The 23828-nt window shown below is 45.5% G+C and overlaps 1 protein-coding gene across 13 annotated transcripts in view; it reads left to right on the top strand.

The window, feature by feature from the left end:
• ADD1 (adducin 1) overlaps positions 1 to 23828 on the top strand; it is an 87299-nt gene that overhangs the window by 52207 nt on the left and 11264 nt on the right. For 4 of the 13 annotated variants that reach the window (XM_043573109.1, XM_043573110.1, XM_043573114.1 and 1 more), the window contains exons 4-13: positions 1966 to 2117; positions 10756 to 10836; positions 11079 to 11228; positions 12952 to 13095; positions 13202 to 13300; positions 14020 to 14196; positions 19244 to 19588; positions 22029 to 22130; positions 22773 to 22862; positions 23599 to 23691. In XM_043573109.1, the coding sequence (XP_043429044.1) occupies positions 1966 to 2117; positions 10756 to 10836; positions 11079 to 11228; positions 12952 to 13095; positions 13202 to 13300; positions 14020 to 14196; positions 19244 to 19588; positions 22029 to 22130; positions 22773 to 22862; positions 23599 to 23691 (1433 nt within the window). The remainder of the gene's footprint in view (positions 1 to 1965; positions 2118 to 10755; positions 10837 to 11078; positions 11229 to 12951; positions 13096 to 13201; positions 13301 to 14019; positions 14197 to 19243; positions 19589 to 22028; positions 22131 to 22772; positions 22863 to 23598; positions 23692 to 23828) is intronic. The other 9 variants (XM_043573111.1, XM_043573118.1, XM_043573116.1 and 6 more) reach the window with 3 other exon arrangements.

Below are 23828 nucleotides of genomic sequence, written 5' to 3'. Positions count from 1 at the left end.
ATATTTTTCTGTATGCTTAAGATAGTTTTATGATTAACAAGATTCAAATCTAGCAACATGTAATGAGAAGTCGTGCAGATACTTTTTTTCCTTCCTTTCCAGTGTGTATGTCTTTGTTTTTTTTCCTTTTTCTTGCCTTATTGTGTTAGTTAGGATCCCTACCTAGTATAGTATTCAATAAGAATGCCAGAGTATACATCCTTACGTAGTTCCTGGCCTTGGGAGAAAAACATTCAGTCTTTCATCATTATGTTTGATGTTAGTGGTGGATTTTTGTAACTGTCCCTTATTAAGTTGAAGACCGTACCTTCTATTACCAATCTGCGGAGAGTTTTGGGTGATGAATTTTATGAACTGCTTTTTCTGTATCTATTAAAATGATCCCATACTTTTTCTTCTTCAGTATAGTGAATTATATTGATTGGTTTTTGAATGCTGAACCAATCTTGTGTGGCTGAGATAATCCCCCTCATGATGTATTATTCTTTGAATTTTTAAAAAATGTTTATTTTTGAGAGATAGAGCATGAGTGAGGGAGGGGCAGAGAGAGGGAGACACAGACTCTGAAGCAGACTCCAGGCTCTGAGCTGTCAGCACAGAGCCTGACATGGGGCTCGAACTCACGAACCATGAGATCATGACCTGAGCTGAAGTTGGATGCTTAACTGACTGAGCCACCCAGGTGCCCCTATTCTTTGTATTTATTGCTGGATTATTTGCTCAAAGTTTGTTAAGTCATTTTAGTCTGTGGTCATGAGAGATACTGGTCTGTTTTTTCTTATAATGTCATGTAACAGAATATCTTTGTATGGTTTTGGTATCAAGATAATGCTGGGCCTGGTAGAATGAATTGGAAAGTATTCTGGAAGAGTTTGTGTAGAATTTTTGAGAAGAGTTTGTATAGAATTGGTATTATTTCTGACTTAAATGTGTGGTAGAATTCATGGTGATGTCATCTGGGCCTGGAGTTTCGTTTATGGAAATGTTTTTAACTGCAAATTCAGCTTAATGGAAACAAGGGTATTCAGGATGTCTGTTTCTTCTGGAGTGAGCTTTTGATAGCTTGCGTGTTTCAAGGATTCTGTCTTTTTCATGTAAGTTAAAACATATGCTGATATAATTAGTTGTTCGTATTATCCTGTTATTATCCTTTTAATGTCTGTAGGATATGTAGTTATGTCCCTTCTCTACTGCTTCATAGTGTAATTTCTACCTCCACTGTGTGTGTGTTTTTTTTTTTTTTTGAGTCTCCCTAGAGGTGTATTTTATTTTATTACATTTTTCATTTTCTTTTATTTCATTAGTTTATTTTTAATCTTCTCAAGATTAAATCAGTTTTCCTCTATTTTTCTGTTTGATATCTCCTTTTTTCTTTATTACTAATTTTTTCTTCTTGTTTTTGGATTTCGTTTTCTCTTTTTTTAGTAAGGTGAAACTAGATCATTTAAAAAAAAAAAAAACTTTTGGGGCGCCTGGGTGGCTCAGTCGGTTGAGCGTCTGACTTCGCTCAGGTCACGATCTCACGGTCCGTGAGTTCGAGCCCCGCATCAGGCTCTGTGCTGACAGCTCAGAGCCTGGAGCCTGCTTCAGATTCTGTGTCTCCCTCTCTCTCTGGCCCTCCCCCCGTTCATGCTCTGTCTCCCTCTGTCTCAAAAATAAATAAATGTTAAAAAAAAAAAATTAAAAAAAAAAACTTTCTTCTTTTCTAATATATATGTTTTCTACTGTAAATTTCCTGCTAAGAATTGCTTGACTGTATCCCATAAACTTTGCTACCATTTTGTTCTTGATTTCTAACTTAGCTGTATTAATGTTGGGGAACATGATCTTTACGAAATAGTCTTTGAAGTTTTCAAGACTGACTTGTAGCCTTGTGTGGAAGATTCATGTCTCAGGATTATTATTATTTGTTTTATATTTGATAAGAAATAGTAAGTCTTTGAGTTTGTTTATCTTCTATTTCAGGTCTTGGTATGGTGACTCCTGTGAATGATCTGAGAGGGTCTGATTCAATCGCCTATGACAAAGGGGAGAAATTATTGCGGTGTAAGTTGGCAGCATTTTACCGACTGGCAGATCTGTTTGGATGGTCTCAGCTTATCTACAATCACATCACAGTGAGTATTAAGTGGGGTAGTAACTGAGTGGTAAATGGAATGTTATGTGTCTGACATCACTGCTTCCCATTTGGGAGAAGAGGAGAGTCGACTGAAGTAAATCTTAGAACACTTTCTTTCTGATTCCTGATTGCAGAGTATTATAATCTGAGAATTACCCACTTTGAATTAAAAATTATGAGAATAGTAGTTCTTTAAAACTCCTTTCTTGCATGCTGATCTAATAACTGTTTACCAAAGTGCAGTGGTCCTCCATTACATAGGGTTTTGCTTTCCACGGTCTCCGTTACTGTAGTCAACCAGCCCAGAAGCAGGTGATCCTCCTGGCGTATCGTCAGGTCAGCAGCAGCCTCACGCTGCATCACCTCCCGCACCACTCACCTCACTTGGTGTCCACGTGTCGGCACTTCATCATCTGTCATCATTGCAAGAAGGGTGAGTACAGGACAGGAAGACATTTTGAGAGAGCGAGGGAGACCACATTCTTGCAACTTTCATTACAGTGTATGTTACACTTGTTCTAGTTTATTATTAGTTGTGTTGTGAACCTCTTACTGTGCCTAATTTATAAATTAAAGTTTATCGTAGGTAAGTGTAGGAAGAAACAGTGTATGTAGAGTTTAGTATTGTCTGCTGTCCGCAGTTTCAGGCATCCATGAGGGTCTTGGAACGTCTCTCCCATGGATAAGGAGGAGCTATGTATAGGCAGTTCCCAAAATTCTTTATGTGCCTAAAAACCTAAGAATGAAGGTATTTTTTTCCTACTCTGACCAAAGCCTTCTATTTCTCATAGTTATTTATTTCTTCACCTACTCCAGTTTTAGCTATTTTTCAACACGATCAGGACTTCTGTTTTCTTCAGTTGATTTTGCAGTAAATATTTATTGCGTGTCTCTTGTAAATATTTATTCAGTACAAGCCTTGTTCTAAGTCTGGGGTTATATCAGTGAATGCGACAAGTCCTGCCTCTGTGGATCTTCCTTCCTGCATCCCTGTCCACTGGCCCACATTCATTCCCTCTTTGGTCCAGCTTGGATTTCCTGGTGCTACATCATTTCGGTAACGCTCTTTGCCAATGCTGTCCTCTCCCTCCTGCACCCAAACAGCTAATCCTGCTGCAGAGAGTCTCAACAGGGCCCACAGGCCTTCTCTGTAGGTTACAGATCCATGACACTGCCTGGCACCGTAGGACGTCTCACTTAGGAGCTCACTCACTAGTGCCTGTCTACTCTCTCTACTACTGTCTTCGGAACTCCTGACCTCTTTTCTTTTTAAAAAAAAATTTTTTTTTAATGTTTATTTATAATTTTTGAGAGAGACAGAGGCAGGATGCGAGTGGGTTAGGGGCAGAGAGAGAGGGAGACACAGAATCCGAAGTAGGCTCCAGGCTCCGAGCTGTCAGCACAGAGCCTGATGCGGGGCTCGAACTCATGAGCTGTGAGATCATGACCCGAGCCGAAGTCGGACACTCAACCGATTGAGCCACCCAGGCGCCCCTGACCTCTTTTCTCTTATCAAATGACCACTGTGTGTCACAGAGAAAAGGGGAACGCCTGACTGATGTTTGTACCCATTCTGTGCTCCTGAGCACCTCCTTCCTACCTGCAGCCAAACTTTGTTTCCCAGTTGGAATTTCATCTCTCTTGCCTTCTTAGATTCCTAATGCACCGTCATCAGCCTTCTATTTTTTTCTTTGCTTTTCCAAAGAGATAATCTTTCCTTGACTCTTAAACTGTTCCAATCTGTTTCTTCATTTATTTTCCTTTGTTGAATATTTCAAATTTTTAGTACAGTGCCTACCAGTAGTAATAAGTGCACTTCACAGGGATGTCTAAAGAGGAAGTTGTAATCCTGCCGATACTCTTATCTTCTTCAGGCAACTGGTGTTAACAGCTGTTTAAATTGTTTCACCCTTTTCTCTCTACCCAGCACACGTGTAGGTGGTGTGCACATGTGGACTTGTAAGTGGTGCTGGGTTCAGTTCCAGCGTGGACTCCAGGGTGGCGGTCTGGAACCCACCTTTGTGACCAGTGCACTGTGCTTGTGGCATGTGATGTGGCTCTTTCCAGAGATACCGAGTTACTCTCCCCTCCATCTCTTCCCCCTGTTGCCCTTAAAGTTCGCTTTTCAAAACGCAGACCTGGCCCTGTTGTATCCACACTGTCGTGCCTGTAGGACGCTGCCTCCACCCTAGTGCCCCTGCTTTATTTCCCCCGAAGCAGTTCCCATCATCCATACTTGACTTTTGCCTTTTGTCATCCGTCTCCACTCATGGGAACACTGACTCTGTGAAGGGTGCCTCTGTTGTGTTTCCTGTTGTGTCCCCAAGACCAGGAGCCGTGCTGGGCGTACAATAGGCATACATGAACTCTAGGGTGAAATCCCCCAGACCGAAATCTGGCCTCAGTAAAAACATCAAACAGGAACTCCGTGGTGCCTTTTGGTGTTTGGTCAGAAGGTCCCCTTCACCTGCCAGAAGTGCCAGTTCTGTTTCTAGTGCCTGCATGGAAATTGCTGGCACCTGAGGCTGATTACGCTTGACCAAGTGCTCTGTGCGGAGATTTAATGCTCAGTGGTTGGCTAAGAATTAGTTCCATGAAAATGTTACAGCTGTAATAGGAAATGTAATCCTTGGCTTTAATAACACCTTCACATTTTGGGGGGGTGTTTAAAATGCTGTTTACCAGTAGTCCTGGTATGAATGCTATTTAAATAAGTTTAAGTTGCTGAAATTGCTCCCCCTGCCCTTTATTCAGGACTTGGCAGAATTAAAACATTAGTTAAATGTTTACTATTCTGTAGATGATCTGTGTGGCCCTTAATACTGAGTAAAAAAGATTTTTAAGCACCAAAATACTGCCTGTATCTTGTGAGCTAGAGAATCTTTGAGGGAAAAAGTTTTATTTTTGTTTATTTTAACTACTTGTGGTATACATTTTTTGTTTTATAATCTAAATGTTACCGTATAAACACTTAACAGCAAAGAAATACTAACTATATTTATCAGTGCAACCAGAAAGTGCGAACAGGTCATGGTGACCTTTCTGGGAAAGAGGGCCATAGGGATTTTCTGCTGAAGGGATTTAGAGTGCTGGCAGGCATTAGGAGATTGGAGATGATTGTCTGAATTAGATCTCTGTCTTAAGATCGCATTAGGTTTAGAGAAGCTTTGGGGGGGTGTCAATAGCTGGGGCCTTTCCGTCCCTAAATGCCTCTGGTGACAGTGGAGTGCTGGGTTTAGCTCCATGTGGACTCCAGGGAATGCTAAACCTCAGGTGGTGGTCTGAGCCCACCTTGTGACCAGTACACCGTGCTTCTGGAACGTGATATGGATCTTTGCCAGAGATACTGAGTTGGGTGTATTTGGTTTTCAGTGAGTGACCTTAAGATTTGTGACATGAGTAGTCAGTCTCAGTGAGGGTAACGCCAGTCTCTTAGACACCAGAAACCTTACTTGGAAGGGCACTTGGGTGGCTCAGCCAGTTAAGTGTTAGACTTTTTTTTTTTTTTTTTTTTTTTTAATATTTATTTTTGAGAGAGAGCACGAGTCAGGGGAGGGGAGAGAGACAGAGAATCCCAAGCAGACTCTGCACTGGCAGTGGGGCTTGAACTCATGAGCCGTGAGATCCTGATCTGAGCCAAAATCAAGAGTCAGACGCTCAACTGACTGAGCCACCCAGGTGCCCCGTGTCGGATTCTTGATCTCAGCTCTGGTCTTGATCTCCGGGTCCTGAGTTCAAGCCCTGCATTGGGCTCTGTGCTGGGTGTGAAGCCTACTTAAAAAAAACAAAAACAGACTTACGTGGAAATATCCTTCACTCTTTTTTCACTTTACATCTGTATTTAGCACCTTTTCTTTCTTTCTTTCTTTTTTTAATTAATGTTTGTTTTTGAGAGAGAGAGAGACCAAATGCAAGCAAGGGGAGGGGCAGAGAGAGGGAGACACAGAATCCGAAGCAGGCTCCAGGCTCTGAGCTGTCAGCACAGAGCCCAATGTAGGGCTTGAACTCATGAACCACAAGATCATGACCTGAGCCGAAGTCAGAGATGCTTAACTGACTAAGCTACCCAGGTGTCCTAGCACTTTTTCCTTTCTTTGCTTCAGACTCAGAAAATCATATTTTAAGCTTTTTCCATTAAAATATGTAGATTTATTAGGCTCACTCTTGGAAATACATGTTAACGAAATACGTCAAAGAAGAAAAAGTGATAGCATTATTTATAATCATAAAATTTGAGTCTGAATATCCAATGGTAGGTGGAAAATGCCCCAGTTATTCAACATCAGTTTGAGGGAATGTTACATACTATGAAAAATACTTATATAGACCATGTGGAAAAAATGAAAAATAGTTATTACAAAAGAGGGAATATAAAATGTATACTGTTTATAACTATGAATTATGCCATAGAGACCAGGAAACAAGAAGTCATTAAAAATGGTATGTAATAGTTTTTTAATGTGGAACCTGATAGTATGCTTGTAAAGTTTATAGGGAAGACAGAAGTCCAAGAATGGCTAAGATGAACTAAGTGAGAGTTTTTTCCTATTAACTGAATTTGTAAAAGTGATACTAATTAAAATAGTGTGTTTTGGGCAAAGGAAGAGACAGACCAGTGGGACAGAACCGAGCCCAGAGCTGGATCTCATTTATTGAAATCAGAGGCACAAAAGAGTCTGCGTTGGAGAGCAGCATGGGAAGGGTGCTCTAGGCAGTAATTGGTGCTGGCACAGTTGGAGTGAAAAATTGAAATTGGAAAGTTGCATTGGATTCCCACCTTATATATTTATACCCACAAAGGAATTCCAATGAATTCAGAATTAAATGTGAGAGATAACACTTTAAAAATTTTAGAATGGGGGTGCCTGGGTGGCTCAGTTAGTTGGTTGAGAGTCTGACTTGTGCTCAGGTCATGATCTCGCAGTCCATGAGTTTGAGCCCCGTGTCAGGCTCTGTGCTGACAGCTCGGAGTCTGGAGCCTGCTTCAGATTCTGTGTCTCCCTCTCTCTCTGCTCCTCCCCCACCCACGCTCTGTCTCAAAAATAAATAAATACTAAAAAAAAAAAAAAAAAAAAAAAAAAATTTGGGATCAATATAGGCAAAAATCATTGACCTTTAACTTCTTAATTATTTATTTTTTAATTTTTTAAAATCTTTATTTACTTTTGACAGAGAGAGAGAGAGTGTGAGCAGGGGAGGACCAGAGAGAGAGGGAAACACAGAATCTGAAGCAGGTTCCAGGCTCTGAGCTGTCAGCATAGAGCCCGATGCGGGGCTTGAACTCACCAACCGTGAGTTCATGACCTGAGCCAAAGTTGGACACTTAACTGACAGAGCCACCCAGGCGCACCATTGACCTTTAACTTCTGACCTAAGGAAAGAGGTCTTAAGACACAAAAGCACCTATTATAAAAGAAAAGATGGGTAAATTTGACTACTTTAAAATGAACAAGTTTCTTATCATTAAAAGATGCCATAAAGAGGGGCGCCTGGGTGGCGCAGTCGGTTGAGTGTCCGACTTCAGCCAGGTCACGATCTCGCGGTCCGTGAGTTCGAGCCCCGCGTCGGGCTCTGGGCTGATGGCTGGGAGCCTGGAGCCTGTTTCCGATTCTGTGTCTCCCTCTCTCTCTGCCCCTCCCCCGTTCATGCTCTGTCTCTCTCTGTCCCCAAAAAATAAATAAAAAACGTTGGAAAAAAAAAAAAGATGCCATAAAGAGAGTAAAAATAGGCGTGCCTGGCTGGCTCAGTTGAAAGAGGATGTGACTCTTGATCTTGGGGTTGTGAGCTCAGACCCCATGTTGGGGGGTACAGATTACTACAAAAAAATAAATAAACTTGGGACAAAAATCAGAGAGTGTGAAAAAAGAAAACCTACAACCTGGAAGATTTTGCCTTACAGGTAACCAACAAACAATTAGTATCTAGAAAAGATAAAGAACCATGAGTATGAAAAGGACAAACCAGTATGGTCATTTTGTGACCAAAAGACAAGAAAGGAATTGCACAGAAGGGGGAAGAAGATGGCTCATAAAAATATGAAAAGTTGCTGAACTCATTACTAACCAGGAAATTATAAATTAAAACCACAATGGAATACCGTATCACAGACATTAGATTTTAATTCTTAATTTTTTTTTTCAACGTTTATTTATTTATTTGGGACAGAGAGAGACAGAGCATGAACGGGGGAGGGGCAGAGAGAGAGGGAGACACAGAATCGGAAACAGGCTCCAGGCTCCCAGCCATCAGCCCAGAGCCCAACGCGGGGCTCGAACTCCCGGACCGTGAGATCGTGACCTGGCTGAAGTCGGACGCTTAACCGACTGCGCCACCCAGGCGCCCCAGATTTTAATTTTTAAAGAAGATAATAGTAGAAGCACAGACCTACCGCACATTACTGGCAGGAGTGTCTATTTAATTAGGCTCTCTGAAGGTAATTTGGTGTCGCTCTGGAGAAATTTGACCATGTATGCTAGGAGGCAGGTGCAAGAATGTTCACAGCGTTTTTAGTAGCAAAATGGGAATCGTGGCCATTGACAGAAGAATGGATACATAAATCGTATACTCATCAGTGGACCCTCTACAGCAATGGAAGTGAACACATGATAGGCATGTCTGTCATTGTCTGGAGGAATCTCAGAAATACTGTTGAGGAAAAAAAATGTCACTGCAAAGAAAATACAGTATGATTCCAATTAGTTGAAGTTCATAAACAGATAAAAATGAAACAGTATTTGCTGAGGGATAAATATATATAAGATAAAACTGTAAAGAAAAGGAAGAAGATGCTTAACACATAATTCAAGTTAGTGGTTACTTTTGGGAGTTGGGGGAAGGGACACGGGGCTTCCAGGATACTACACTTCCTCTGTTCTGAAGTTGGTTGAAAGATACACGGGTGTTTGATTTTTTTGTACTTAAGTGCCTTTTGTACTCATGTGCCTTCTAAATACTCTATATGATGTTGCAAGAGAAAACTTTTAATGTAAGTAAAAATATCTGACATTTAATTTTTCCTTATTTTTCATTCCAACCAGTAGTAAATACACAAAGTAATAGTCTGCTTTATGTTTTTTGTTTTGGCCCAACTTGGAAATTGGGGGAATTGTGTGGTTTTGTTGTAGACAGTTAAAAAGGTGCATGCTTTTTAAAGTACAAGAACCGACTTTAGATATAAGCCTAGTGAACTCACCATTAACGGGAAAATATTTTCGGGAAGAATGGAAATCACGTGTGCATTTTTGAAACGCAAAGAGAGCAGGGACTAGGGTAATGGGGATTTAAAGAGAGTGGGTATCATGGAGGTGGATATAGAATAAGCTCATTCGTGGTCATGATTTACTGCCGTTGCTCCTGTTACCGCTAGTAATAGTAATCGTGGGGAGATGCCATGTACTGATTATTTATTGTGAGTACCGGCCCTTATCATCCCCTATTTATGGACAAGGAGGCCAGGAAAGCAGGGTCCCCAGAGCAGCACAGACCATACTTGGCAGAGCTGAGATCTTAACTAAGGTCTTACCTGATTGTGGCTCCGCATGATGTCATCCTGAGGGAATCAGGTGCATTTAGCATGAAAGTGACAGGAGGAGGAGGGTAGTTTCCCTGTATCTGAGAGCTAAATTGTACAAATAGGGGACTGGGTTTGTTCTGTGTTGCACGCTAGGAAGAGTGAAGAGAGATTCAGGAAGACAAATTTCTGCTGTGTGAGTAAGGACGTTTTGATGATCAGGTCTTTCTTGCTTCGCTTCTGGCTCGGTCCCCGCCCCCGTGGGTGGCTGTTTGCTGAATGAAGAAATGAGGCCCAGTGAGGATGTGGTAGGCCCCCCCCCCCCCCACCGAGTACACCTGCCCCGGCAGGCGCCAGGTGTGCATCTGTTTGGACCACTATGGAAGTCACTGTGCTGGTTAGGAAGTTGTACTAAACACCCTAAGTCCTTTCCCACAGATGCCGGGCTCTGCCTGCCTGGCCCTTGTTGCAGTTCTTAGACCAGCAGTGAGTGCGTCCCAACCGAATGGCTTTGGGGAATCGTTTGAGTTCTCCCAGAATCATCCTAAAAATGGGCAGGACTCTTTTTTTCCTGTTGTCACTAGTATCTAGCGCAGGTACACGTTGAACGAATTGTGGACAGAAAGCAGTGGAGGAAGGGGCAGACCCACCAGGGGCACGATCATGTGTAGAAACTTTCTGAAATCCTTCATCAGCGGTAAGGAGGAGATCTCTGTTGTTTGTGATTTTTATGATCGTTCATCATCCTGCAGGTTTTGAGGACCAGAAAGTTTTGGCTTTCACTAGTATATGCCTCCGGGATGCCACCTTCTGGCCTGTGATGCTGGTTTGGTAGCCACCGGGTGTTTTCCCTATAAAGTTAATTGTCATGAGTGTGACCAAGATGCACTTCATGCACCTGATAAATTACTACAGCGTAATGATACAAAGCTTCCGGTACCTCATAGCTTCGTGACAGATGCTGTACTTAATGTGCTTTCCTGTGTAGCTCACTGAATGCACACAAGTCTGTGTGTTTGTGGGTGGAAAGAGATGCAGATCATTCCAATTGTATTTTTGAGCTAATTTTCCTTACAGACCAGAGTGAGTCTGTGTGAGTAATTCCTTTCGGTAATTTTCCTTACAGACCAGAGTGAGCTCTGAGCAGGAACATTTCCTCATCGTTCCCTTTGGACTTCTCTACAGTGAAGTGACCGCGTCCAGTTTGGTAAGAATATCCTTTTCCTCTTGGGCGTTATGTGTGTTTAGGTCATATTAGATGATGAAACACCTAACTCCACGAGACATATAAAACCCAAGAAAGGGGACGAAGTTTATGTTTTGTGTGACTAACTCTGAGAAAAACTTTAGAACTAGTTATACACACTTTAAACTTTGGTTTAAATAATACCTAGTAAGGGTAATTTGAAATCCTCTTGACATTGAAAATTTTGATTTGCTTATTTTCAGGTTAAAATCAATTTTCAAGGAGATGTGGTAGATCGTGGGAGCACTAATCTGGGAGTAAATCAGGCCGGCTTTACATTGCATTCTGCAATTTATGCTGCAAGGCCAGATGTGAAGTGTGTGGTCCATATTCACACGCCAGCAGGGGCCGCGGTGAGTGCGTTGCCCTGGTGGCAGCTTACATTTGAAAGCTGTTTAGTGAAAGGCATGCCACGTTTACTCACAGCCGCCCTCTTTTGAGGCAAGTCAATAAACCTAATTTTGTTGGAGTGAAGAAGGTTTTTTCCTAAGTTTGACTTTCTTAAAAGAATTTTTTTCTTCTTCTAAGGGGTCCTTATACTATCCAGTTTTGGAAAACCTGTGTGAGCGAAAGTGTCCGTTAGACTTGACAGTTAGCAAATCATAGTGTATTGAGGGTGAGGTCAGATTTCAGTGTAAGTGAAGACTGCAGAGACACCTTGTTGGAGAAGAGGGTGGGAGGGAGGGGCTCAGGCAGGCCGCAGGAGGAGGCTGTGGACTCAGAAAGGATCAGCTGGAGGCAGGAGACCTGAGCCCACTGATGGGCTGTGGGGAGGAGCCAGGTGAGACAGCGAGAGGTTGAGGCCTGGAAACCCCTAGATGTTCTGTCTGGAGCCAGCAAGAGCAGGGCTGGGTCGTGAGAGGAGAGGAGGAATGGCTGTTGCAAGAGGAAGGCACAGACATTGTAGGCTGTTAGGAGACTGGCCTCCGAGCCTAGAACTTTCCCAAAGCCTGCCCCTGCCCAGTCACCGAGCCCTGGCCTTTCTGGTGCCGACAGCCCAGACCTCCCAGTATGAAAATGCCCATTCCGGTATTTGGGACGGTCATGTGACAGTGAAATACTACAACTATCTAGAATTGGCTTTTTATCAGCCATTTTATTCTTTAATGACTTTGTGGGCTTGTTTGTACCACACATGGATTCAGTAATGTGGAATTACATGATTTAATGTCACGCATATTGGATTGTTTTGATGCATGTTAGACCTATCTAGTTTATTTTACTTCGAACATGTGGTTCTAGATGTGAACAGAAGAGTTTCGTTAGATCTATCCTTTTCTGAAGTTTTTTTTTTTTTTGTAAAAAGATGCATGTACTCCCAACCACATGCATTTTAAGGAACTATTTGAGGTCCCTTTGAGAATATGGTTCCAAACAGTTTACCATGTGATATGTTTTAAAACTTACCAAATCACTTCACTTGGTAAGGAAATTCTTCTGACAAGAAGGCTGTGAAAGGAATTTAATGCTGTATCGCTGTATCGCCTTTTTTATTGTGGTGTCTTTTTAGGTGAACTTGTATGTGGCATTGTTGCGCCCACCTCTAGACACTATTTGAATCTTTGGAAACTGTTTCATCTTGGTAGAAAACCTTCACAATTAGCACGTTCTGAAGTCAGTTTGGGAAATTTAAGGAAACTGAAGGGCTATATGAATGCTTAAGGTTTTTTCTACTTAAATAGAAATTTTACAGCATAATTATCCTAAACTTCAGAAATTTGCTTTTATGTAAATTTCTGGTTTCGGTTCACCTACGACCTGAGATGAAAAGTGTATCAGAACGTCTCTTTGCAGTGTCCCGATTCATTCAGGGGAAGCGATGGTCGGTCCTTGCGTTAGGGCCAGGGTCATCTTACCCTGAAACCTGAGCTCGCTTGGCATTAGGAGTTTTAAGTGCACATCACTAGCAAGCCCCAGAAGTTAAAGTTCATCCTAAGTTCATAGGTTCATTTATTTCTCAGAAGGTAACAAAATAAAATCTGTCCCCCTGTTTATTTCTTTGAGGAAAGCATGTGCCATGTCATCAACGTGTGACCCTTGATTTCCCTTCATTCATGGTGACTGCGTGTTCTCTAGGTCTCTGCGATGAAATGTGGCCTCTTGCCGATCTCCCCGGAGGCACTTTCCCTTGGAGAAGTAGCTTATCATGATTATCATGGGATTCTGGTTGATGAGGAGGAAAAAGTATTAATTCAGAAAAATCTGGGGCCTAAAAGCAAGGTCAGTGGGCATCTAATGTGGTCTCTAAATTATAGAGGGAAGAAGAAAAAGTTAAAGTGTCAGTCTTCTTGCCTCGTTCCTTAGGGCTTTCATGTTTCTTGCTCAGGTTCTTATTCTGCGGAACCACGGGCTTGTATCCGTCGGAGAGAGCGTTGAGGAGGCTTTCTACTACATCCACAACCTTGTGGTCGCGTGCGAGATCCAGGTGGGTGGTGGCCACTGTTCGGTCTGCAGCTTATCTGGGTGTTTGCAGCGTTTTCATAGAGTTTTGGTACTTGTTTTGTAGGAATGAGTCTTTGTGTCATCTCTTTGCCAAAGATGAGCTCATGGATTTGGAAATCTACCAGAGCAAATGCCATTTCACTGGCTGAAACTTACAAATGATTCCTGGGCTTTCATTTCTAGTTTTTTATTGCTCAAATACGTCAGTCGCCACCATTACGGAGCACCCGGCATCGGGCGCTTCCTAGATGTTATTACATGTTCTTTCACTTGCCCCTCACAGCACTGTTTGTGAAAAAGCACGTGCAGGGAGGCAGAGCCTTGCCCCTGGCCCGTGTCTGTGAGCGCCGTTGAGCCAGGTCTGCTCAACCCCAAGTCTGCACTCTGCATGTTACCTTGACTTACATTCAATGCAGTACTGCAGTCCCCAGGCTCCTCATACGGTCTTCAAAGGTGCTCTGCTTCCCCATTTCTCCTCCAAGCATGAGTGCTCGGTATCTTTGTCATGCTAAAGACGAGCTTCTGAAAATAACCTTGTGTGTGAATAGTCTGTTGCTGTCCATCCTCCATGTTTTATTCTTACACTCTGATGACTTGGTTTCTTTTGAAACGTACATTTCTGTTTCAGTGATCTCTTGTAGTCGTCTGATCCTTCTGCCCTCAGTAACGAACTCAAACTACTGTTTGCTTGTTTTGGAAAAGGTCCGGACTCTGGCCAGTGCAGGAGGGCCAGACAACTTAGTCCTCCTGGATCCTGGCAAGTACAAAGCCAAGTCCCGTTCCCCAGGGTCCCCGGCAGGGGAGGGTACCAGCTCACTTCCCAAGTGGCAGATTGGTGAGCAGGAGTTCGAAGCTCTGATGCGGATGCTCGATAATCTGGTAAGAATGTTGCTACCACCTGACGGTAAAGCTTTTGTTCTGAAAGCAGAAGCGTTCGTGTTTTTATAGCAAGTGAAATGGCGTGAAACTGTCTTCATGCAGTATCTGAGTGCCTTCACCCTCAAAAATCATGAAGAAGCACCGGGCAATATAACTTCTAAGCTAAATCACGGCAAAATACAGAAGTGAGGGTTTCTTGTCTTCTTTTGTTGTTTAAAGGTAATCACACTTGGACTGTGTGGGGACAAGAGCACAGAGAATGCTCTGCTCTGAAGTAGGCTCCTGGGTTGGGGTGCCTGGTGGTTCAGTCGGTTGAGTGTCCGACTCTTGATGTCAGCTCAGGTCATGATCTCCCGGTTCGTGAGTTTGAGCGCTGAGTTGGGCTCTCTGCTGACAGTGTAGAGCCCACTTAGGATTCTCTCTCTCTCTCTCTCTCTCTCTCTCTCTCTCTCTCTCAGTCCCTCCCCCACTCGTGTTCTTTCTCTCTCTCAAAAATAAAAATGAAAATAACTTAAAAATAAAGGAAGTAGGCTGCTGGGTAACTTGCTCCTAGAGTAGCAGCCAGCTCAGTGCCCATCCTCCCACAAGCAAGCCATCTGGGGGTGCCTTCTACATCTGCTAGCCATGTGCTTTGTCTTTTGTTTTAATGTAAGTTCTAGCTGCGTGGGGCCTGATTATTATGTTTCACAGACATTTGCTGCTGATTTACTGTGTTGGGGAGACCACTTCCTCCAAATTGCAGGGACACGGAGCCTAGCAGAACACAGAAGCTGGATGTGGTGTATTAAGCATAATAAGGATGTTCTGATGTTATCAGCAGGATGTGGTCTGTGTTAGAGGGTTCAGTGAGGGATCTCATCCATTTGCAAGCATCAGGGAGAAAACTTGATGTGGATGGCACTTGGAAGTGATCTTGGAGAGTAGGTAAAATTGTGGTAGGCCGAGTTGGGAGAAGGAAGGTGTGTGCGTGACTGAAGACACTACAGTAGGTGTAGGGGGTGGGGACATGCCTTCCAGGCACTTGTCTGGTATGAGCAGGTTCTTTAAATATTTAGGTCAAGGTGTTATAAGACGTAGGACTCTGTCTCACAGAGACGTTGGGCTCTGTGCCTGCTGCGGTGTCACGCTGTTTAGATGGAATTCGGGAGAGACCATCGTCTTTCTGCATGACCTCAGGTGGTATAGACACAAGGACCTGTCCCAGGAGTGTGGGATTGAGAAGCCTCCGGAAGGGCTGGAGTCCCCATGTGTTGCTGTGGCCATGCTGGGCACCCTAGATAGCATCTCGAGGGCCAGCGGGGTGCATTTTAGCCTAGCAGGAGAGAGTCCCGACTATTGGACCAGGTCACACAGGGGAGGGGTGGCTTCGGAAGGCGGGAAGCTTAACTTTCTTGAAGATGTTGGAACACAAAGAATTCATGGATCTGATTCAGGGGTGCTAAGTGTCCTCAGGGGCTGGATTTGATTAGTCAGGGGGGAGTGAACACAGAAAGCAGAATCTTCTATAACTTCTGAATTCATTTGCCCTGTACAGGGGGATTGCATTTACTGACCATCTGCTGTTGAGCCAGGAGCCATTAACAGGACACAAGGAGTTCATGACCTACCCAGGGAGGTGGACAAACAGATCCCACATGTGGCCGTGCATCTGTGATCTGGGTCCTGACAGAGCACAAGGAGAGCTGTGGAGGCAGAGACACAGGGCATGGGCCACGACTGGTCTCGGGAAGCAGGGGGAGGAGTGAGGCGCACTAAGAACATGGAAGAAGCAGCTGGAGTTAGGTGGCAGGGGCCAGTGGTGTCCCAGGTGTCAGTACTGGGAGGCAGATACCCCCGAGGGGCCCCACGAGGCAAGGAGCGCTGGGGCACCCTGTCTTACAACCTCTCTTCTTTCCTCCTGGCCGTTGCTCTGGTTTCACTGCTCTTTACTTGGAAGTCAGGTAGCAATCAGAAGAGAGGACCAAGAATCGAGAATACCAGCCCACCACGTCTTGTGTCCTCAGCGCATTCTAGAAGGTGGAGAGAGAGAAATCAAAATCAGGCAATAACTCTTAATGTGATAGAGGAGGGAGAGAAAGGCCAAAAGATGAATAAGTGAAGTGCTCTTTGCAGGGGTGTTGGTATTCAGTGTCCCTGATGTGCACAGGTTGTTATTGTCACCTTGATATTAGAAGGCTGTGTAGTTTGTAAGAAATAATAATTATCATTACGGTCCATGTTTTAACTTAGCATTCTTTTTTTTTTAATGTTTATTTATTTATTTTTGAGAGAGAGCATGAGCAGGGAAGGGGCAGAGAACGAGAGAGAGAGAGAGAGAGCGAGCGCGCGAGAGAGAAATACCAATCAGGCTCCGTGCTGTTAGCACAGAGCCCAGTGTGGGGCTCAAACCCACAAAACCATGAGATTGTGACCTGAGCCGAAACCAAGAGTCGAATGCTTAACTGACTGAGCCATCCAGGTGCCCCTTAACTTAGCATTCCGACTAACCATATATGTTTGCCAGTAATTGAGTAGGGTAGACAATAGTTGAAGATTCTCATCCTGTAAGAACTATTTTAACGTACATGGAAGAAATGCTGATTGCTTCCCAAACATGAAGATCTAATTCTAGCTTTTCAAAGAAGGAAGGAATCCATATGTGTATCTATAAGCCATACAGTAGGTGTGAGGTCCTAGTATTGCCTCTAGTTTTGGCTTGACAGCATTTAAAGGGGAAGATTAAAGAATAAAACCATACCCTCTGAGGATAAAATTTTGCAAAGTTCTGGTGGTTTATCCTTCAGTCATGGAGACTACTCAGGAGTCTTGGCTCCCTCGGTGAGAGGAAACTTGAGTTAACAAGAACTGTATTTTTCTGAAGATAGCCTTTTTACAGTGGAGCCATTATCTTTTATTGTTCCTCAACAAAGCATGCTCATCAATGGAAAAATTGCAGGGTAGACATTTACCGATCTTCCTGAGGATGGTGGTGGGAAACAACCACTGAGGACTGCGTTTCAGAATTGTCCCCACCCTTTTTTTAATGTAGTAAAGGGATGTCGGTATGCCAGTGGTCTCCCAAGAAGAGAAGCATCCAGAAGGGAGAGAATTCCTGAATTGGGAGAAATGTGAATGATTCTAAAGCACCTCAGCAAGCAGGACACAGGCCGGGGCCCCTCTAATGTGACAGCCCTTATTCTCCCGTCCTTTATAGTGAAGGTGCTGTGAGTGACTCGGTCCAGACGTGAAACGGCAAGTCAGGAGCAAACTGAGCCAGGTCCTTGGCCTAGGGTCTCACAAGGTGGTGGCCGGGACTGGTTCCCATCAGAAGGCTCAGTGGGGCGGAACCCACTTCTGAGCTCCAGACAGAATTCTGTGGACAGAATTCATTTTTCTTACCGCTGTAGGAGTCATGGCGGCTCGCTTCTTTAGAGCTAGCAACGGACAAAAGACTCAAGATGGGTGCCAGCCTCCTATGTAGTACATCCTGCATCACCTTTGCCAAATTCCATGGGTTAGAAGCAAGTCAGGTCCTGCCCACACTCCAGGAGGGAGGGCGTTACAGTAGGTGGGGACCATGGTGGGGGGGGGCACCATAGAGTCTGTCTGCCACACCCACCAGCTGCTATGCACTGGGTTGGAGGGATGGGGAACACATCCTCCTTGCCTTGGAGAGATTGTCTGTGGGGATTGGCAAACAGGTTGGTCCAGCACGTGGGCTAAGTGCTATTGCAGTGATGACAGAGGTGGGAACTACTGGGGCTCAGGCCTTAAAGCCTAATAAGTGGTCATGAGGCAGAATTGAAGGTTGATCTCGAAGATTGTTACATTCAAAGAAAGAACCAGGTTTCACGAGGTGTACTTGTTTGGCCTTCCCCAAAGATTATTACGGTATCTTATTAAACTTTATCTTAAAAGGTGAAAAAAAAAAAGAAAAGAAAAAGAAAAAAATTAAGTACGTTGTTTAATACGATCTTTACTGTAGACAGCAGCAAGTAAGCCCATTTAAGTATTCAGTTTATTAGTATTCAGTTTAGTAACTTTTAAAAACTGGGGGCACCTCAGTGCCTCAGTTGGTTAAGTGTCTGACTCTTGATTTTGTCTCAGGTCAGATCTCATGGTTCCTGAGTTCGAGCCCCATATTGGGCTCTGCGCTGACCGTGCGGAGCCTGCTTGGGATTCTCTCTCCCTCTGCCCCTCCCCTGTTTACACACATGCACCCGTTCTCTTTCTCAAAATAAGTAAACATTAAAAAAATTTTTTAAAAACTGAACACACTGTACAACCAGTATCCAGATCAAAAAACAGTAGCACGGGGCGGCCTGGCTGGCTCAGTCGGTAGAGCATGTGACTCTTGATCTCAGGGTTATGAGTTCAAGCCCCCCGTTGGGCGTGGAGCCTATTGAAAACAACAGCAGCAGTGATGACAGAACAGCACCTCAGAATCCCCTGTACCCTTTCAGGTGATTCTTTTTGTACTTTTTTTTTTTTTTTCCAACGTTTTTATTTATTTTTGGGACAGAGAGAGACAGAGCATGAACGGGGGAGGGGCAGAGAGAGAGGGAGACACAGAATCGGAAACAGGCTCCAGGCTCTGAGCCATCAGCCCAGAGCCCGACGCGGGGCTCGAACTCCCGGACCGCGAGATCGTGACCTGGCTGAAGTCGGACGCTTAACCGACTGCGCCACCCAGGCGCCCCCTTTTTGTACTTTTAATAAGTGATGAGTGGAATAGTGTTCTTTCGCATTTGGTTTCTTTGACTCAGCATCACATTTGTGAGGTTCATCCTAATGTTGCACCTGGTGATGGAGCATTTGCTCTGAATCCGGCCCCCTAGTCCGTTGCGTGGATGCTGCAGTTTGCCCATTCTGGTGTTGCTGGCTTTGTCTAATCTGCGGTCAGGATTTTGGTGAATGTTTGTGCGTCTCTGTCGGCATGTATCTGGGAGTGCGGAGTTGTCGCGTGTGTGCCTGTCCAGCTTTTGTAGGTATTTCCACGCAATTCCCCAAAGTGAAACTGTTGTGAGATCTGGCATATTGACGGTCTTTCATTCTCTTTGGACCCTAGGGTTACAGAACTGGCTACCCTTACCGATACCCTGCTCTGAGAGAGAAATCTAAAAAGTACAGCGATGTGGAGGTTCCTGCGAGTGTCACAGGGTACTCCTTTGCTAGTGACGGGGATCCGGGCACTGGCTCCCCTCTCAGACACAGTTTTCAGAAGCAGCAGCGAGAGAAGACAAGATGGCTGAACTCTGGCCGGGGTGACGATGCTTCTGAGGAAGGGCAGAACGGAAGCAGTCCCAAGTCGAAGACTAAGGTGTGGACGAACATTACACACGATCACGTGAAACCCTTGCTGCAGTCTCTCTCGTCCGGTGTCTGCGTGCCAAGCTGTATTACCAACTGCTTGGTCTGTGCCTACCTTACTGTTCATAGTTAGATGATGTAGAGCAAGTTGGGTAGCTGGGGCTTCGGAGGCTTTGGGAATCTAGCCTTTCTGACCTGGATTTCGAGCAAACCTTCCTCCTTAACCTTCTTTAGCCCAAACCGGACCTGCCGTATGCATTAGCTATAATTCAAGTAATACTGTCTGCTTGAAACTGCTTAAGATACGCAGCACTTCTTCAGTAACCCCCACATCACCTAACTCTGTGCGTAGCGAAAATACTAAGTAACTTACACATATTAATCTAAAAGTTGGAGCTGACATTTAATTCAAATTATGTTCAAGGAATCCTAATGCTTCATGCACGGAAAAGTAGTTCAGTCGTAACCTGTTATTTCAGTGTTGTCATCGCCAGACTGCAGTCTGTTCTTTAAAGGCTTCAGTGTTTTCTTAAGCAGTTTTCCCTGGTGTCTCACGGGCATTTTCCCAGCTGACCTCGTCCTTTCTTGTTGGCCTCGTTCCCCGCTTGCTGTCCCAAAGCCTCCGAATGCTCTAAGCCAGCTACCTTCTGCATGGACTGTTGCATGTGAGTAGACGGCCGTAGTGGTGAGTCCTGTGGCTCCTGCTGGGTGTGGCATGACCCAAGTGCGGCGCAGGCCATCTGCAGGCACCAGCGACAGACCCTGCGAGGCGCGCTTTGTTTCCGTAATCACAGACACGGCCCTCAAAGACACTTTGCTGTCTTGGTGCTCACGTCCTGTGAAGACCGGTCTTCACTGCCCCGTAACCCAGCCTCTGACAATTCAGCGGCTCCTGTGCCACACAGAGGGGGACCCTGGAGCGGCCGGGGCAGGCACGCAGGTGACCCGTGAGGTCAGATGGCCTAACACGGTGTGCCCCGAGCAAGCATGCGGGGCCTCCTGTTCCCGTAATAACAGTGTTCTTACTTTATAGATTTATTCCAAAGAAGACAGTTCTGTCTTCCCCAGGTGGTCCTGGTGCGAGAGCCTCTGTGCTCCTGAGCAGACTTGTCACGTGGAGCCCGTCTCTCCTCTCTCCTTCCGCCTCCTCCTCCTCTCCCTCTTTTCTTCTCCCCAGTTTCAGCTGTTTTGTTTTTATTTATTTTACTTGTTAAAGGGCGTGGGCCTAAAAACCACCTTCCTGCTGAGGATATACGTACATAGTGCTGAGTTGCCGTGATGAAGTTTTTCTAAGCACATGTGTAGCCTCAGCTTTGAGCTTTATTTGCTATTGTCTTGAAACAATATGAAATCACTTTGCGTGTTTTAGTCAGTGTGCACATTGAAGGGGAGACCTTGTTCAGCACTTAAATTTGTTTCCTACTGCTCCGGAGTATTGGGCATGCCATGCAGTGTTCCCAGGTTGGTATGTTAACTTACAGTAACTGTTCTCAAGTTTCAAACGTGTTCACGCTTCCAAGGTTATTGCTTTAATGTTTTGACTAAAACTTATTTTTAATAAAAAGCTGGAGTTATTTTTATCTGAGAAGATAACTGTCAGTGAGTACCTCACAGCTCATGCCCATCCCACACTTCCCTCCGCAGCAGCTAATAAGCATTTGCCAGTCTGTTGCTTTCTTTAAAGTCTTACGGTTTATGGCCATCTTACTGCCTCCTGAAAATACTCTCAAAGGCGAAACATTGCTGGCCTTGTTTTAATGTTCAGTGCCCACCCGTGCCTCAGAATTAGAATTTGATTGAAAAGCTCGTGTGTGATTGGAGATCCAAAAATAAAGACAAAATGTGAAAGGCGCGGTGTGCTGATGCTATGCACTGATATCTAAAACGGCCTTCTGATAAAAACTCATGAAGCGCTTCAAGTTTGTTTGGGATATTTTTGTAACACTCTGAAGTATTAAGTTATATAAAATATTCGACATCACCAAACCCTCCCACCAGGCAGCTACTGTATATACGTTCGTGCAGCAATTTTCTTGGGTTGAAAAGCTATGCCAACAGCACGTTCTAATGCTGTACTTTATTTTCATGCAAAACTTTGGTGACGCCCACTCTTGCCTCCCAGTCCGGTCTTTCCCTTTACCTGGGTGGCAACATCACATCGCTTTTCATGACCCTGCCATCTCATGCTTCCAGCGGCTTTGGCATTGATGACTCTCAGGGCGGTGAACCAATGTGCTCTGAGGGGTCCCCCCATGGCTAGTCCGCGGGAGTTGCAGAGCGTAGCTCCGTCGTCAGCCTCTGCCGGGCCTTCTGGATGGCGTGTGCCGGTCAGTCACGACTCTGGCTTCCACCGTTACTGGTTTCTGTTTGCACACGCCCTGCCCCGATCCCACTGCTGCAGTGACAGGAGGTGTGGTCATTGGTTCATTCTCTGTGATGTTCATGCATGACCAGGTGTGAGACACGTGGGACAGATTGGATGCTGTGGCATCACGTAACCGTTGTCCCAGTTCTGACTTTTCAACCGTTCTTGATGTTTACAGTGGACTAAAGAGGATGGACACAGAACCTCCACCTCCGCTGTCCCTAACCTGTTTGTTCCATTGAACACTAACCCCAAAGAAGTCCAGGAGATGAGGAACAAGGTACGTAGTGGCTGACGTCAGCCCGTGGCAGGAACTTGTGTGCAGGCGGAGGTGGTGGCGGCTGGGACGGAGGCGGCACGTGCTCGCCCCTCGCGGAGGGCTCCCACCGCTGCAGCCGAGGCCCTCTCCTTCCACTGCTTGTGCGCCTGTGCTAACAAGCGTGGTGTGTGAGCAGCAGACAGCCTGGGGCCCCGGTTCCTGAACAGATGCTTGCTCCCATAGTGGGCAGAATCGGAAGCGACAGCCTGTTTCTGGCAAGAGCAGCCTTTGCCCCCGCGTTTCAGCGTTCATTCGCTGAGCTTTGAATGTTTGATGTGTCAGATGGAACATGAGATCCACCAGTGTTCACAGTGCCACCGTGAGAGGGGCTCGTAGGGAATGTTTCTCCTCGAGGAGTGAGTACGGTTAGAGATCGGTGCTTGCCAGAGCCATCCAGAAGGTGCAGAGAGTCCATCCCCTTGGACTTGTGAACCTCTAAACGGGCCGGACTAGCACCACCAGACAGGCACTGTGGCCATGTGGGGCCCTGAGGGGCAGGGCAGGGCAGGGCCTCTGGGGCCCCAGTGCACATGCGGGGTGACTCAAGTCGTGGCGAGTCTTCTCCGTTCTGTTGATGTGTGTTTCTCCTTCTTGTGTCCTCAGATCCGAGAGCAGAACTTGCAGGACATTAAGACGGCTGGCCCCCAGTCCCAGGTTTTGTGTGGTGTAGTGATGGACAGGAGCCTTGTCCAGGTGAGAGCCCAGGGCGTCTGATAGTAGTGGGTGGTGGCTCTAATGACCGGCCACTCCAAAGTTATTCTTGACTTGGCAGAGAATGATGCTGTGAGGTAAGTGTTCTAGGCAAGACCTACCTCTGTGAAAAATCCTCATGATGAGAAACAGCCCCCCACTTTCCCTGAAGTTGTAGACGTAGCACAAGCATGCCCACGGGCCGTGTCCTCCCCAGCCCTGCTCCGTGTAATGCATGCCTGTGTGAGGGTGGCACTCACGCCACCTGCTTTGGGGCCTGGATTTGCCCTGGTTTGGCAGTGAACGGTGGAAGATGCCACAAGAGGGTGGGTTTAACGGACGTTTCTGTTCTCGTGTGTATCGCCCTCTGCAATAAAGTGCTGCTTGGGGAAAAGTGGTTACAGAGGGCACCTGTAAATGTCTGCATTTACATGCCTTTCTGTAAGAGCACTGTACTTCGTGGCACATTGAAGATAATCGTGTAAGTAGTTATCTCTGAAAATTGAGTTGCCACCTGCTGCTTTCAACGCGACCCTGCAGGGTAGGTGTTTGTGCTCTGAGTTGGGGCAGCCGTGGTCCTGGTCTTGTGGTCTGTGTCTGCACGTGCACCGCCATCACTGCTGCACCGCCGTGGACGGCCGTCTCTGCTGCATGCTCTCAGCCAGCTCCATCCTGTGCTCTCAGTTGCTGTTTCGAAGCCGGGCCTGGCGGGCTCTGATGACTCAGTTTACTGTTGCAGGACGCACCCCTCTCTGACTGTACGGAAACAATCGAAGGGCTCGAGCTTACAGAGCAGACCTTTAGTCCTGCTAGATCTCTGTCTTGTAGAAAGGTACTCACCGCCCTGTCCTTGACCGCCTCTCGGCACGCGCCGCCCTTCCACCCGCCCCGTCCCCACCTGTCTGCTCTTGCCGGGCACCGTCTCAGTTACCCCTGCCTCTGCGATGGACCGAGGTTCCGTTCTGCCTG

This window comes from Prionailurus bengalensis, chromosome B1 (assembly GCF_016509475.1).
Source record: "Prionailurus bengalensis isolate Pbe53 chromosome B1, Fcat_Pben_1.1_paternal_pri, whole genome shotgun sequence".
NCBI classification, from domain to species: Eukaryota; Metazoa; Chordata; class Mammalia; order Carnivora; family Felidae; genus Prionailurus; species Prionailurus bengalensis.
The sequence above is the reverse complement of the archived record's forward strand: the minus strand, read 5'-3'. Positions and strand labels throughout refer to the sequence as shown.